This window comes from Mesoplodon bidens (assembly GCF_964165515.1).
Source record: "Mesoplodon bidens genome assembly, chromosome: 12".
NCBI classification, from domain to species: Eukaryota; Metazoa; Chordata; class Mammalia; order Artiodactyla; family Ziphiidae; genus Mesoplodon; species Mesoplodon bidens.
Genome location: NC_138168.1, coordinates 26,326,592 through 26,342,651, shown reverse-complemented (window position 1 = coordinate 26,342,651; position 16,060 = coordinate 26,326,592). Strand labels below are relative to the sequence as shown.

Genomic DNA, 16,060 nt, shown 5'->3' with positions numbered 1-16,060 from the left:
CCGGGGCATGAATCCGTGTCCGCTGCATCGGCAGGCGGACTCTCAACCACTGTGCCACCAGGGAAGCCCTGCTTTATATACTTTGAGGTGATATTTGGTTTATACAAATATGTATAAAAGATTATTTTATCTTTACAATGTCTTAACTTTTAGCATTGTAAAATATCTGATATTTATATGGTAGTACAAGTGTTCTTTTGGATAGTGTTTGTATGGAAGACCTGTCTATCTTTTTACTTTCAGCCTTTATTAATCCTTTATTTAAGGTATGACTCTTACAAGCATCATGTTGCTGGGTTTTGTTTACCTAGTCATCAGTTTTTGCCTTATTGGAATATTTAGTTTATGTACATTTATTTTACTGATATAATTTAAACTTACTATCTCACTATTTTTTTTGTTTGTTTGATTTTGTTTATCCCACTTGTGGTATGGTCCTTTTTATCTTCCTTTCTTGCCTTAAAAACAGAAATAATTAATTTCTGGCTGCGTTGGGTCTTCGTCATTGGGTCTTCATTGCTGTGCACAGGCCTCTTATTGTGGTGGCTTCTCTTTTTGTGGAACATGGGCTTTAGGCGCACGAGCTTCAGTAGTTGTGGCTCGTGGGCTCTAGAGTGCAGGCTCAGTAGTTGCGGCTCACAGGCTTAGTTGCTTGGCGGCATGTGGGATCTTCCTGGACCAGGGATTGAACCCGTGTCCCCTGCATTGTCAGGCGGATTCTTAACCACTGCACCACCAGGGAAGTCCTCTTGCCTTATTTATGCTTAATTATTTTTATCCTTCTGTCACCCCAACCCATGCTTGTTATACATTCCTTTACTGTTTTTTTAGTGGGTACCCAAGATTTCAGTATGCATCTTTGACTGTTGAAGTCTGGTAAATGTTAGTACTTTTGCCACTTTTTAGATAATGCAAGAATCCAAGAACTTTTGAGTCCATTCATCTCTTACTGCCCTTTTGGTATTGTGTATTTTAATTCTCTCTATACTTTAAATCCCATAAGACATCATCATCATTATCATCATTATATGGTTAATATTCATTAGATATACCCACATTTTTATCCTCTCTGGTGCTCTTCATTTCCTTGTGTATTTTTGTGGTTCCATTTGCATAGTTTTCCTTCTAACTGAAGCACTCTCTTCAGTATTTTCTTTAATGTGGATCTGCTGTGACACATTCTTTCAGCATTTGTGTGAAAATGTCTATATACCCCATCATTTTAAAGAACAGTTGTTCTTCAAAATCCAGGTTCTAGAATTCTGGGTTGGTATGTTGAAGATATTATTCCATAATTCATTTCTGTTGAGAAGTTACTTCTTTGAAGAGAATTTCTTTTTGGTTTGATTTTCAGCAGTTTTACTATGATGTTTCTACCTGTGATTTTCTTTGTATTTTTTCTGCTTCCTACTTACAGTGATTCTTGAATCTATGATTGGATTTTAAAATCAGTTTTAGACAGTTCTTGACCATTATCTCTTCAAATATTGTTTTAGATTTATTCTTCCTCCTTTCTCCTTCTACTCAATAGACCTTTTAATTTTTATTATTTTTTAAAATGTCTCATATGTTCTTTTCTGTATTCTCCACTTTTTTGTTTCATTCTTTCAGTCTGGTTATTTTTTTTGACCTATCTTCCAGTGTATTAATTCTCTCTGTAGCTTTTTTTTTTTTTTTTTTTTTTTTTTTTTACTCTCTGTAGCTTTGTCTAAGCTGCTGTTAAATTCATCCACTGAGTACTTAATTTCAGTTATTTTACTTTCACTTCTGGAATTTCAGTTTGAGTATTAAAGTAACTTTCAGTTCTCTGCTGGAATTCTGCATCTTGTCATTTAGGTTTTTGAATTTATTAAGGCTATTTCATTTTATTTTGTTTTATTTTTAAATTTTTTGGCCATGTGGCTTGTGGGATCTTAGTTCCCTGACCAGTGATTGAACCTGGGCCATGGCAGTGAAAACGCCGAGTCCTAACCACTGGACTGCCAGGGAACTCCCTATTAAGCCTATTTTAAAGCCTATGTCAGATAACTCTAGTATGTGGATATCCTCTGGATCCTTTTTTTAGTTTTTCTTCTTGTATTCATTTGATTTCTAGTCAATTGTAGGTTTTTTTTTTTTAAATACCTGGGTATTTCTGCTTACTAGATATTATGTATGAAAAATTGTGGAAATAATTTGAGGTTCTGCATCCTGTTTTCTTCCTTCAGAGAAGATTTACCTTTGCTCCTACACAGGATTAGGAGTAGAACATCTTAACTCAGTCAAGAATTGAACTGTTTAGAAGCTAGGCTTTAGTTTTGGGGGGCTGGTCTGTTTTTGATTCACCCCAATTCTGGAGTGTGGCCCCTTGGGAATTCTAACTGAAAGCCTGAAGCATTAAGCAGGACCCCTCTCCTTGGTGACCTGGTACTCCAATTTTTTGTTTTCCCATTTTTGTGATAAATGCTGAAAGTTCTGTTCAGTTTTGTAGCCTCTCAGCTACCATTTTGGAAACAGTGCCTTTAGAGGAAAATCCTAGAGGAGAAAAGCTATGCCAGATGTCTGTCTCATCTCTCAGGGCTTCCCTTCCTTCTGAGTTCTTGGCCCTTCAGGTCCTTACTGCCTTTCTAATTCTCTGATATCTTAAAACAGGTGATTTTAACATTTTTGTCTAGCATTTCTAATGGCTGCAAAATTTGTCTAAATAAACTAGTCTGCCATTGCCAAAAGCAGAATGCTTACCTCCTTGTTTTTAGAGAAAGCAGTTAGATTTGATTTCTGACTGACAATGCGATGGTAATTTTCAACAATATTTGAGCTTATACTTCCAAAGGTAGAGTTATGAAAAAAGAAAATTCTGAAGCCTTATGCATTTTGGTAGGCTTCTCCTCTTTTCAAATCATAACTAGTAAATACTAAAATTATTAAATAAGTTTTTATTTATAAAAATAATATACTGACATTAAAGAAAATTTGAAAGCAAATAATCCTTCAACTTTTACCCTACCACTGGCATTTTTGTTATCTTAAAAGAATTTCTCCGCAATTACTTGGCTATCTGTCTCTTTAAAAGTGTACACAAGTGACATACAGATCAGTTTTCTTTGTAAAATAAAAATGTGAACATCTAGAAGTATATAGGGTAAGAAGTGAAGTTTTCTGTTTTCCTAGTACATACAGAACTACCTCATTCTTTTTAGCTAGCACCGAAGAGAACAGTTTATAAAAAGCAAACAGAACATTTCTTTAGAAGACAAGAGAGGGTATCAATCCATAAAATAATGGCAAGCTATTATGAAGAAGAACCAGTTAGAGACCTTAGAAATGATAATAATAAAGAAAAATGTCAGTAGGTGGGTTGGATAGCAGACTGAAGTTAACTGTGGAGGAAATTATCAAGCTGGAAGATCTAGCTAAGAAATTCTTCCTGGATGTAGCACAAAAAGACAAAGAAATATGAAAAATAGTTTAGAGTTTCATAGTGATCTATATGGATGATTTAATAGTATGAAATGTCATAGAGGGGCCAAATACAATAAGGATATGAAGTGTCCATCTGAGGATAATTTTCTGTGGTACAGCAGGGCCAGGTCAGACTGGTGATTTTAAGCAGCTGATGGGAGGTGGAAAAAAGAAGACAGTTGTGTTAGGGGTCCTCAGTACCACCTCTGCTTTTGGAGATTCTCTAGGACTCAGCATATAGTTGTACTCACAGCTAAGATTTAACGCAGTGGTGTACTAAAGATATCCTGCTGGATCATAAGTGAAAAAGACCAGTGGAGTTTTGAAGAGTCCATGTGCAGGTTTCCTTATGCTCTCTCCTTCCCACGAGGGTCGTAGAGAGCTCACTCTTCCCACAGCAATGGAAATGCATCAGCGCATGTATGATATTTCTGCCTAGGAAAGCTCGTTAGAGTCTCAGTGCCCGAGGTTTTTATTCATGGTTGGTCATGTAGGCAGCTTGTGCCTAGCATGTATCAATATTCCAGAATCCCAGAAGGAAAACATTGGTTCAGCGTAAACTATTGTCTGTACAAATAGTTTAGGCGTGATGAACCAGCCTTATCAGCTGACTGAGAACACTGGGAGTCATGTTCCCAGATGCCATCCAGGGGCCAACCTTGCAAGCAGTCCTATTATGTTAACTCTTATCTGCACACTGGTACAGACTATTCGAGTAGTTTGGTTATGAGCAAAAAGGGTAACTAAGGGTGATTGCTTGATGCAGACATATTCAGAAAAGGCTTTTTAGTATGGAATAAACTCAAGCATATCTATTACTTGAGGATAAGGAGCTAGTGGAATCAATGAAGTTGAAAATAAATGAAATGATAGAGAAATTAATGATAGAGCAATTTCTGAGGAGATTAAAGGGAATGAAGTTCAAGAGCAGATAGAGAAATAGGTCTTCAGCAAGAGGAGGGAAATCTCACCCTTAGCCCTGAGATTGTGATTGTGGCCATATCATCCAGTTCGTGCCCCGGTCTGGGAGGATCCCACATGCCGTGGAGTGGCTGGGCCCGTGAGCCATGGCCACTGAGCCTGCGCGGCTGGAGCCTGTGCTCCGCAACGGGAGAGGCCACAACAGTGGGAGGCCCGCGTACCGCAAAAAAAAAAAAAGAAATTAGAGAACTGTGAAGCTTAGGTTGTTTGATGGGTCAGATTGTCTCAATGGATGTTAATGTTACCAATATAATGACAGAGTTAGCATGGTGAGAAATACTGATGGTTTTGATGAATGTGCGGAAGTGACCAGAGGTCAATATATGAAGGATAGAGCATTTTATTAATTTAGATTATCTGGTTGCAAGTAACAGAAACTAACTCAAACTAGCTTAAGTAATAAGAGGAATTTACTATGAGTAAATGGGTGCAGCTCAAGCGCAGGAATATAGCTGATTCCTTGTTTACCTGGGAGATTTCTGATTCTTTGTTTACAAGGGATATTTAATGTCCTATGTCTAAGCTTACGTGTTATCATTTTTGCCACATGTGGAGACTTTCTGAGTCCAAATTCCAAGTTACCAGAAGAGAGAACCTGATAGGTTCAGATAGAGTTAGGGGTTCACTCATGGTCCCATCAACTTTGGCTGGAGTGGCATGTTATCTTGAATGTCATGTAACATGGCTTGTGGGTGGGGAAGGCATCCCATCCACAAAGAGAGCCGTTGTGCAACCAACCACAGTGGATGTTTGCTCTACCTGACATCTAGCTGAGTGATGTAGCTGAATGAGTCTGAATGGAAGAGGAACTTTTGAAAGAGGCCGGGAAAGCAGTGAGGATATAAGAGAATTGTTTACACTACTACCATGGGACATGGGCAGTGGGAGAATGAGTAGCTTTCACTTAAGAGAAAAGTGAGTGGTCTTCTTGGTGCAGAGCTAGCTTCTAGTTAAGACATGGGGTACAGGGTGTTCATGCAAAAGGTTGAGTTTACAGGGAAGGTTATTGGTAAAACTTAAAAAAAATTCTGTGCTATTAGTACCTTCAGAATAAAGATAATGTTTTCTTTTTTTAATTAGTATATACAAGATGTAATTTTATCAGGATATTGAAGTTATGAGTATCTCAATTACTAAATATGTTAAAAAACGTATCCACCTGGTTAAGCTTTCCTTTGAAAATTTTCTTTCTTTAGTTGTTATATTTAATGGTAGAAATGGTTCTAAAACAGGAATTTCATTGGCTGATAAAGAGAGGCTATGGTGTAATAGGAGAGGAATGGTATTCTTTGATCCTGTGGCTCATGGAACCTCTCTTTAAGGAAAACAAGGTAGATGACATTTTAGATAACTGTAAAATATGATTCAGAATTAGGGGCAAAAAGTAGTCTGCTGGATTGACTTTAGGACTCTTCTAAATTTGACAGGGATGTATGTGGACTAAATATTGTGTTCTTTTTTTTTTTTTTTTCCTTCCCAACTAGTTCAGGTTGCCAAATCTTTGCCAGAATGTTGATCATTGTAGCTTGCAGACCATATTTTTTATTCCTGAATTACGTTAGCAGCTAGAGTTGTTTTATAGATTTTTCTTGAGACTGATGCCAACCCTCTTATGGGTCTCAAAGTAACTGTAAATGAATCTAGACTATTTTTTTAGTCTTTAAAATTTCCAGGGGTGTTCTTTATTATTTGATATATAAATTCTCCATCTGCTTCACTTCTCTGTGATATTCTAAAAATATACTTGCTGTGAAATGGGTGAAATACAATAAGACATTTTATGTAGTTCCGAGTTAAAGAATTTAGATTAAAAATTCAGTGATGAGTAATATTTAGTTTTTATGTTGATACATCCAATGACTGTAGCTTAGCTGCTTTGTCTACTGTTATACTCTTATTCTAGTTTACAAAGGTACGTATTGTAGGTTTTTATCTCAAAATCCAAACTCCATCAGTGACATAACTTCTCACTCCCTTCCCCAAATGAGACTCATTGGTGAATGGAGAATCACTGGTGAATGATATAGTATAGACCTGGGTTCAAATTCTGTTTTTACCACTTGAATAAATTACATAAAATCTTTATGCCTCGTGTAGTCATTTGTGAAATAAATATAATGCATGTACTTTTCAGAATTGTTATAAGGATTAGAGAAACTGTTTGTAAAATGCCAGATACTTTGCCTGGCTCTGAGTAAATGGTAGGTAAGATATTATTGCTGTTATGATTACTGAGTAGTACCCATAGATGCTTTGACAACATGATATAGACACTGGCCTGTATATGTACATTGAAAATCATATGCTGGATTAAGGAAAACTAGTGTACAATCCCAGGGGAGTTTGTAGAACCTCCTGTAGCAGACCATTTGTTGCATATATTTGCTCAGATTTCTGAAAATAAATGTATCTTTCAGTCTGGTCTTTGTAAATGGATTTGAACTCTAATGTATTTTTCTTTTCCTTTTATTTTCAGGGTGCTATTTTTTTGGAAGGCATAACTGTTAAAGGTGTAACTCAAGTAACAACTCAGCCAAAGTTAGGAGAGGTACAACAGAAGTGTCATCAATTCTGTGGCTGGGAAGGGTAATAAACATTTTCAATATTAATTAAAGTTTTAAATAAAATTTATTCTTATTCTGCAATACTTAGCATTAATGCAAACAGTGTCATAGCCTCTTTGCCCCTTGAAGTTTCTGTGTTTACCTAGAGTTCTTAAAAACATGTCAAGCAAGAGTTTATCAGATTTTTCTCAAGATAAACAGTGTAATAACCAGACTTTTGAGTCAAAATTAGATGACACTCATGTCTTCCTAATGGAATAGAAAATTACTGTTGTCACTTTCTGGTATTTGTTTTGTGAGATTGATTCTACTGTTGCTGATTTTTAAATTATTATTTAAAAAAATTTATTATTATTATTTTTTGGCTGCATTGGGTCTTTGTTGCTGTGCGCAGGCTCTCTCTACTTGCAGCGAGTGGGGGCTCTTCGTTGCGGTGTGCGGGCTTCTCATTGCGGTGGCTTCTCTTGTTGTGGAGCACGGGCTTCAGAAGTTGTGGCATGCAGGCTCAGTAGTTGTGGCTTATGGGCTCTAGAGTGCAGGCTCAGTAGCTGTGGTGCACAGGCTTAGTTGCTCCGTGGCATGTGGGATCAGGGCTCGAACCCGAGTCCCCTGCGTTGGCAGGCGGATTCTTAACCACCATGCCACCAGGGAAGTCCCACTGTTGCTGATTAATGTTTTAGTTGCCCTTATCGTTTTATTAAGAGAGAAGAGGTGAAACTTGAATGTGCCTTATTTTCCAGTTTTTCTGTCATCAGAAACCTGGGAGAATCAGCTTTAAATATGTTCTGCCCCTTACCATGACTTGAAGATATTTGTCAGACATTTCATGGGAGAGGATTCAAGAGAGAGTTCACTGCTCGTTGCTCTCAGGTCTTGGTCTATGGTCATTTCTGTTGATCATTGCTATCTGTGGCAGAAAATTGTAATACAGCTGGAACATGATGAAACAGGATTATTGTTAAAAATTCCTAATATAAAGAACTTTTGGACTGGTATACATACAGATCAATTAACTAGAAATAATTTTAACTAAAAAATGTAAATGATGAAGTGCTATCAGCTTTAGTGTTGTGTGAAACCTTTGCCAGTGTACTTTAATCTCGACCTGAATTTCTCCTGTTTTGTCACTTCTGGGCATCTTTTGAGGAGAAACTTGCCAACCCTGCAAAGTTATGCCAAGTTGGCAGTGTCATGATAGAGGAATATGGGGTCTAGAGCAATGTAAGATAGTCAAGGCAAGATTTAAACTTCTTCCTGAAGTAAAAGACTTGTAGATACACAGAGACTTGTAAACAGTATGTGCTTTACTGTTTAGATCATGTGTATTAATATTTAAAAATTAGCCCGATAGTCATAGTTTGCAGTGGCAATTATGATCCTGTTAACTTGAGTTCTAAAATGTCAAGAAAATGATAACCTTTTGGTAGCATTTTTGTGAAAGCTGATATTATTCCAATTGACATTAATCTCATGATAGGGAAAACATTGTGCTAAATGTGTGACTCAGGTGAGCTTGGTTTAAGACATGTATTGCTTTGTATGGACACCAGCCATAATAGTAATACAGTGTTCTTCTTTAAGGTCTGGATTCCCTGGAGCACAGCCTATTTCCATGGACAAGCAAAATATTAAACTTTTGGAGCAGAAGCCATATAAAGTAAGCTGGAAAGCAGATGGTACGCGGTAAGTTAGATTTCTTAGAAAAGTTACACTACTAACCTGAATGCTTGAAGAATATTGCTTTGTTGTTAGGGAAGGTTTGTACTCCTGGAAGTGACTTGAGCAGCAAAATAAGCATGTTGCATATATCGTATAGTTTTTGTTTTGCTAGTATTCTTAGCTGTGTACAACAATTATAACTCTCATTCTGCTAAATTTTTGGTTTCAGAGTTATGTTAGTTTGACATGAATCTATACCAAATTAAAATCTGGAAGTATTTTTCCTTAATAATATTGCGCTTTTTGGTATGTTTGCTGCCTGCCACCTTGTCTTTAATGGTGTTGGACACTTCTAAAATTAACAGATGTATTATCGGTTTATAATCTAAAAATTACCTAGTCTCCCTGATTCACTCTGTATTTTGTTCCTTCGATAGTTTTCTTTTTCTCTTAATCCTTGCTAATACTTTTTGTAATTTTATACACTCTTAAGGTTGTTGTATTCTTACAACAAAGCTTAGCTTCAAATTTCATATTCCTACATTTAAAAATATTTATTAGTATTAAAGCATAAAGTTGCTTCCTCAATAACATTAAACTTTTTCTTTCTCTTTTGTAATCCATTTTTTATAGCTTTGCTATATTATTTATTCATTCAGCAAATGTTATAATAATTGAAATAACGATTTTAACAGATTAATATAGAACTCATTAACTTTTTTGTAATGAAGAAAATGTTTTAGATTAGGAGTGCATGTATATATATATGCATGTATGTATATATAGTACATGCATACATGTATATATATACATGCAATGTATACATACATTCCTAATTATTATTAGAAATGTATGTATACATTTCATGTATATATATACACACATATATGCACATATATGTACATATATAGATATTAATATAGAAGTCCTATTAACTTTTTCATAGTGAAGAAAATGTTTTAGAATAATTAGGAGTGTATGTATTATATATACAAACACACACATATAATTAGAATAATGAGGAGTGCATGTATATATATACACACACGCACACACATGTATATATACTTCAGTTTTTTTTCCAGATTTATTGAGATATAATTTGACATGACATTATGTAAGTTTAAGGTGTACAACTTGTTGATTTGATGCACTTATATATTGCAAAGTGGTTACTGCTGTAGTGTTAGCTGACATCTCTTTCACTTCTCATAATTACCATTTCTTTTTTGTGGTGAGAACATTTAAGATCTGTGGTTGTAGCAATTTTCAAGTATGTAATACAGTATTTTTAACTATAATTACCATGTTGTGCATTAGATCCTCAGAACTTATTTGTCTTATAACTGGCAGTTTGTACCCTTTGACCAGCACCTCCCCATTTTCCCCACCCCTTAAGCCCCTGGTAACCACCATTCTAGTCTTGGTTTCTATGAGCTTCTTAGATTCCGCATATAAGTGATATCATACAGTATCTGTCTTTCTGTCTGACTTATTCCACCTGGCATAATGCCCTCAAATTCTATCTATGTTGTCACAGATGACAGGATTTCCTTCTTTCTCGTGGCTGAATAATACTCCATTGTGTATATATATCTATATATACATATATATGCATACCATATCTTCTTTATCTATTCATCTGTTTGTTCATTTCTTGGTGGATACTTAGGTTGTTTTCATATTTTGGCTATTGTGAATAATGTTACAATGAAAATGGGAAAGAAGGTATATCTCTTTAAGATCTGCTTTTCACATTTTTAATTTTTAAAGGTGTTTTGAAGATGATATAGGTTGCATTTAATTTTTTTAAAAAATAAATTTATTTATTTATTTATATTATTTTTGGCTGCATTGGGTCTCTGGTGCTGTGCGCTGGCCTTCTCCAGTTGTGGTGAGCCGGGGCCACTCCTTTACTGCGGTGCGCGGGCCTCTCACCGCTGTGGCCTCTCCCGCTGCAGAGCATGGGCTCCAGGCACGCAGGCCCCAGCAGTTGTGGCATGTGGGCTCAGCAGTTGTGGCTTGCAGGCTTAGTTGTTCTGCGGCATGTGGGATCCTCCCCGACCAGGGCTTGAACCCGTGTCCCCTGCATTGGCAGGCAGACTCCCAACCACTGCGCCACCAGGGAAGCCCCTACATTTAATTTTTATGAGAGGTTTTTGAATGTCAAAGTGATAATCATACCTTTTGTATCATGCTGTCTTCATCTACATTTAACTTGTGGTGACCTTAAAAGATACATAAAGAGACATGGAGTGGGGCAGATACAACTTGATTTTAATATTAATATTTTTGTAACTACTATTGTAATGCAAATAATAAAGTAAAAGAAAATAACTCAGAGTAGGTTTGCCATAAGAAAAAAGTAACGCTATGGGAATAATTTTAATAGACAAGCAAAAGCCTTGTAGTGAATTGATAATCATAATGAAAGCAAACCTCATGAGGTCTGGGACTTTTGTCTTTTTAATCATTGTGTCCCCAGTGCCTAGAATAGTGCCTGGCACGTGGTAGGCATTCAATAAATGTTTATTGGATGAGTTAGTCCAGTTGAAAAGCTGCCAATGTCTTTACATGAAAGATATGGAAACACTAATGGTGGTTGTGAAATTTTTGAGAATTTAAAAGATCACAACTCTTTGTCCCATTTAATTTCCAAACAAAAATGTAAACCAGGGCTTCCCTGGTGGCGCAGTGGTTGAGAGTCCGCCTGCCGATGCAGGGGACACGGGTTCGTGCCCCGGTCCGGGAAGATCCCACATATCATGGAGCGGCTGGGCCCATGAGCCATGGCCGCTGGGCCTGCGCGTCCGGAGCCTGTGCTCCGCAACCGGAGAGGCCACAACAGTGAGAGGCCCGCGTACGGCAAAAAAAAAAAAAAAAAAGTAAACCATTTAGCCAAAAAAAAAAAAAAAAAAGCATAGTTCAAGGAAAATGATACACTAGGGCAGTATAAAGCTAGATGGCCCTAAGAAAGAACTTTTGTTTGGATTTATGTAAGATAAGGGTGATCCATTACCCCCATAGAGTTGTTTGTAAAAGGATTAAATAAAGTAATTTAAAACAATTAGCATACAGTAGACACTCAGTAAAAGATAGCTACTGATTTACACATGCATATACTTATCTTCTGACTTGTGCATGTATTTTATATACATATTTTATGTATATGTATGTATGTATATATGTATATGTGTGTGTGCGGAATATATATATTCCTCACACACACATATACAAGCATCCCTGCTTTAAGGAAAACTGAATATACAAGGTAAATGTGGTACTTGGCTTACAAGGAAAATTATTGCAGGAATTAAAAAAAAAAGCCACTTAGGCATTTATGGAAATGTAATTTATAGTCAGCTTTTTATAACACATCTATTTAAGTAAGTGAGATACACTTGTCTAATGCTCCTTGGAGGAAATTATAGACAGATTCATTCTTCCTGAACCCTGGTCTGGGAATTCCCTTCTTTCATTCATTCAGAAATTATATTGAAAGCTCGTTACCTCCAGGGCTCTGTGTCAACTGCTGAATGGATCAGGAATGCTTAAGATAGAACCCCCATCTTTAAGTTTTTCATCTAATTCGTGGTTCAGCAAATGTTTTCCGTTAGGGCCAGATAGTAAATATTTTTACTGACTCAGTTACTCAACTCTGCCATTATAGTGCAAAAGCAGCTGTCTCCTGCTGCTCTCATATAAACAAACGAGCAGAACAAGTAAGCAGAACTGTGTTCCAATAAAACTTTATTTACAAAAACAGGTGGTTGGCAGATTTGGCCCTTTTGCCAACCTGTTATTGAATACATTCTGAAAAAAGACCATCTTAACATTTCAAATGATCTTTCCTTTCTTTATAAGAAAGTGTAAAAGTGAACTTAAGGTAGGGATATATAAGTTTAATATAAAGATATTTTTGTTTTAAAATTTACTTCAGTAAATTGTAAAAGTTGAAATAAATTTTTCTTCTCATTCATTGTAAGTTATTGCTTAGTGCCTGGTACTTTGATAGGATTTTTTAAGTAAGCAATTCACTAAATGTATAAATTTGAAAGGTAAATTAAGTCTTTTTTTTTTCCTCATAAAAAATCATGTCCTCTGCCTTTGTTATAACTGAGTGCTCGACGTGTGGTCATGCTCTATATGTCCTGACAAATGTACTTGGTGACTTGTAGAAACAGCTGTTGTATGGATAAACTATTTATAATATGTTTAGGGAGCTTCTGTATTTACTGCTCTAATGGACTTTATACAGAACAGTGTAATTACCCCAGGTAGTTAGTAACTTGCTTGGATCCTTTGATATGTATCTCATTAATGTATGTAGCAGATGTTTATTCTAACGAATGGAGCTGAATGTTCAGACAGGAATAAATAGTGTGGACAAGGTAATGAGACGCCATGCTAGAAAAGTTTTATATACTGAGAGGAATATTAAAGAGGTTTTAGATGTCTCTGGAATAATTTTCAGTGAACTACAAACAATGTTTTATGCTATTTAGGAACAGAATGAGTAAATCAAATTATGAGCAACTAAGTGATGTTATACTGCCATAGTTTAGATTTGTTCACTCAGCTATTTTTCAGTTCCGCTTGAGAGAAGAGATCAGAGCAAATATAAATTTCTATTTAGCCCTAATTTTCTTTTGACTGCAAAGTAAGTAGTTTTTTATGATATATAACATAAGAACTTTGACTGAATATTGCTATTAAAAGAATTTATCTCCTATTTTATTTCCTCATAAGTATTAATTAGAGCCATAACATTATATCTAATATTTAGAAACTCAGTAGTAAATAAAGTTATACCGGAAAAGGATTTTTAATTTTTGAACTATTCTAGGGAGACTTAGCGTTTTTGTGGATGTGTTCAAGGGGGCAGAATACATAAAATAAAATATTTGCTTTAATCATGTAACTAGAGAGTGGCAAAATCATCAGTATAACCCTGGTCTTTTGTTCTCTAGCTTTTTTTTTTTTTTTCTCTTCAGTGTTCTGTATTCTAGAATTTGGGCTTCTAAAATATGGTTTAAGGTAGTTTTTCTTCATTATGTAGTCAACTAATTTAGGGATTTACTGAAAGTTTAGCATCATACCTCTGATGATAATCAAAAACCAGATTACATCATTTGGAGACTCCAGCTCTGTTTTTTGACGGTAGTTTCATTAGAACTACTGTGAGGGCTCCAGGCCAGTTTTTCTTGCATCAGAGAGGAACACAGTAAAGCCATAACTCCTGTGTTCCTTTTTTTATCATGGAGAAGGGAGACAAACAAGGAGTGATTAAAAGTCAATCAGAAGCACTGTTTACTGATCTAAAGCTATAGCGGATGATATCTGGTAGTAAACTGGTTAAAAAGAGAAAGCGGAACTCATTTTACTCTTACTCCTTCTCCAAGCCCAAATCTTACTTGGACCCCCATTATATAAAACAGACAAAAGTGGGGCTGCTTTGGTTGGTGAACATTTTGCGGCAGCATGTGGGGTTGCACTCTGGGTGGTCTCTAAGGTCACCATGGAACTTTTTTAGGGCAGCAAGTCCCAAACGCCATTGGATGTTTGGGTTACGTTATCATCATGATTGTATTACCATCATATTAAGCTTGCATTTAAAAAAAAATTCAGAGATCCACATTCAGTAGACCTTAGTAGGCTTTGAGAATTTGTGTTTTTGAAAGCAACCCTAGCTGATTCTGATTTCCAGCCAGGTTCAGGAGCCATGGCCCTTAGTGCCCAGTTGAACACAGTTTAAAAATCAGTGACTAAACCAGAGCAGTGTCTAGCCAGCCACTGAGTTAAGGATACAGCTGAGAATTTGTCCATTAATTGATTAAAGGAGATTCATGTAAAATGTTTATTGTTATGGCATTCAATAAACGTTAGTTATTGGTGTCATAGTTTAAGACTCCTTGGAAAATCATTTTTACATGGTAACCAACATTTGGTTTCTCAGAATACATTCAGAATTCTCTTAGGGTGTGAGTTAGTTATTGTACAAGAAGAAAAGTAGGTATAGGACAAAAACAATCTAATATTTTAAAATCAAACTTTTGAGATAGATGTCAGCTCATCACATCTTTAGGATTTACTAAAGGATAAAAAGTTCCTTTAAATATTAGTTTCTTTAATTAAGCTACTTATCAATGTGAAAGTTACTACTTTTTAATAGAGGTACTGTCTCTGAAATGGTACTTAAGGATGAAAATCAACTGAATTCATTACCAAATCTGGCTAGAGAACTCTTAGAGCTAAACTGATATAGGTAAAACCTCTGTTGCAAACATTGGTGCAATCCCTGATTAGAATTTGGGGTTGCCCATATTCTAGGGGTAGTAAACATCTGGAACTTTGAAACATTAAAAGAAAATCCTTTTTTTGTTAATATTTCTAAATACATATATTTTAAAATAGAGCTAGACTACAGGACCCAAATATATGAGAAGAATAATATTTATTCATACAGTCAGCAAATATTTATTGAACATCTACCATATGCCAGAGGTTTTGCTGGACTTAGCAGGTAATTAGAACTAACCTGTTTAATATGATTATTTTTATTTTTTTTATCTTAACATGAGCATTTTCCGTTTTTAGAACATACTTTAAAAGATAAGCTGGGACGAAGTGAGAGAGTGGCATGGACTTATATATACTACCAAATGTAAAATAGATAGCTAGTGGGAAGCAGCTGCATAGCACAGGGAGATCAGCTTGGTGCTTTGTGACCACCTAGAGGGGTGGGGTAGGGAGGGTGGGAGGGAGATGCAAGAGGGAGGGGATATGGGGATATATGTATTTGTAGAGCTGATTCACTTAGTTATAAAGCAGAAACTAACACACCATTGTCAAGCAATTATACTCCAATAAAGATGTTAAAAAAAGATATTACTTAATTACTGCCAAGGTAAAATTGTTTGCTCTCTATTATTGAGGCATTGGACTGTTTACAGTTTTTTCTTTTATAAATAACTCCTTATACCCATCTTGGTATAGCTTATGATGAAAATAATATTACTTGGATAAAGAGTATGGAAACTTCTAAACTCCTAAACTCCTTGACACCTCTTGCCAAAAGTTGTATGTTACACCCGCAAACACCATTGCCTGAAAGAGCCCATTTCACTGCATCCTTGGCAGTTTGGGGTAGTTTCATTTAGTATAAGTAATAATGTAGCCAGGTTGACAGTTGGGAAATGAAATTTGTTATTGATTTAATTAGCGTTTTGGAAACATCAGTCGGTTACACAAGTTTCTTTTGGCTATGGCGGCAATTATATTTTAACAGATAACACGTATTGAGCACTTAGGTATACTAGACATCGGTCTGAGTATTTTATACAGAATATCTCATGTACTGTGCACAACTCTGTGAGGTGTAGGTACTATTATTATCCCCCTTTTATGAATTAGGA

The 16,060-nt window shown here is 35.9% G+C and overlaps 1 protein-coding gene across 2 annotated transcripts in view; it reads left to right on the top strand.

Annotated features, from left to right (window-relative positions):
- RNGTT (RNA guanylyltransferase and 5'-phosphatase) overlaps window positions 1–16,060 on the top strand; it is a 239,331-nt gene that overhangs the window by 25,691 nt on the left and 197,580 nt on the right. For both annotated transcript variants that reach the window (XM_081250785.1, XM_081250784.1), the window contains exons 7-8: window positions 6,899–7,008; window positions 8,568–8,669. In XM_081250785.1, coding sequence (XP_081106911.1) covers window positions 6,899–7,008; window positions 8,568–8,669 — 212 coding nt within the window. The remainder of the gene's footprint in view (window positions 1–6,898; window positions 7,009–8,567; window positions 8,670–16,060) is intronic.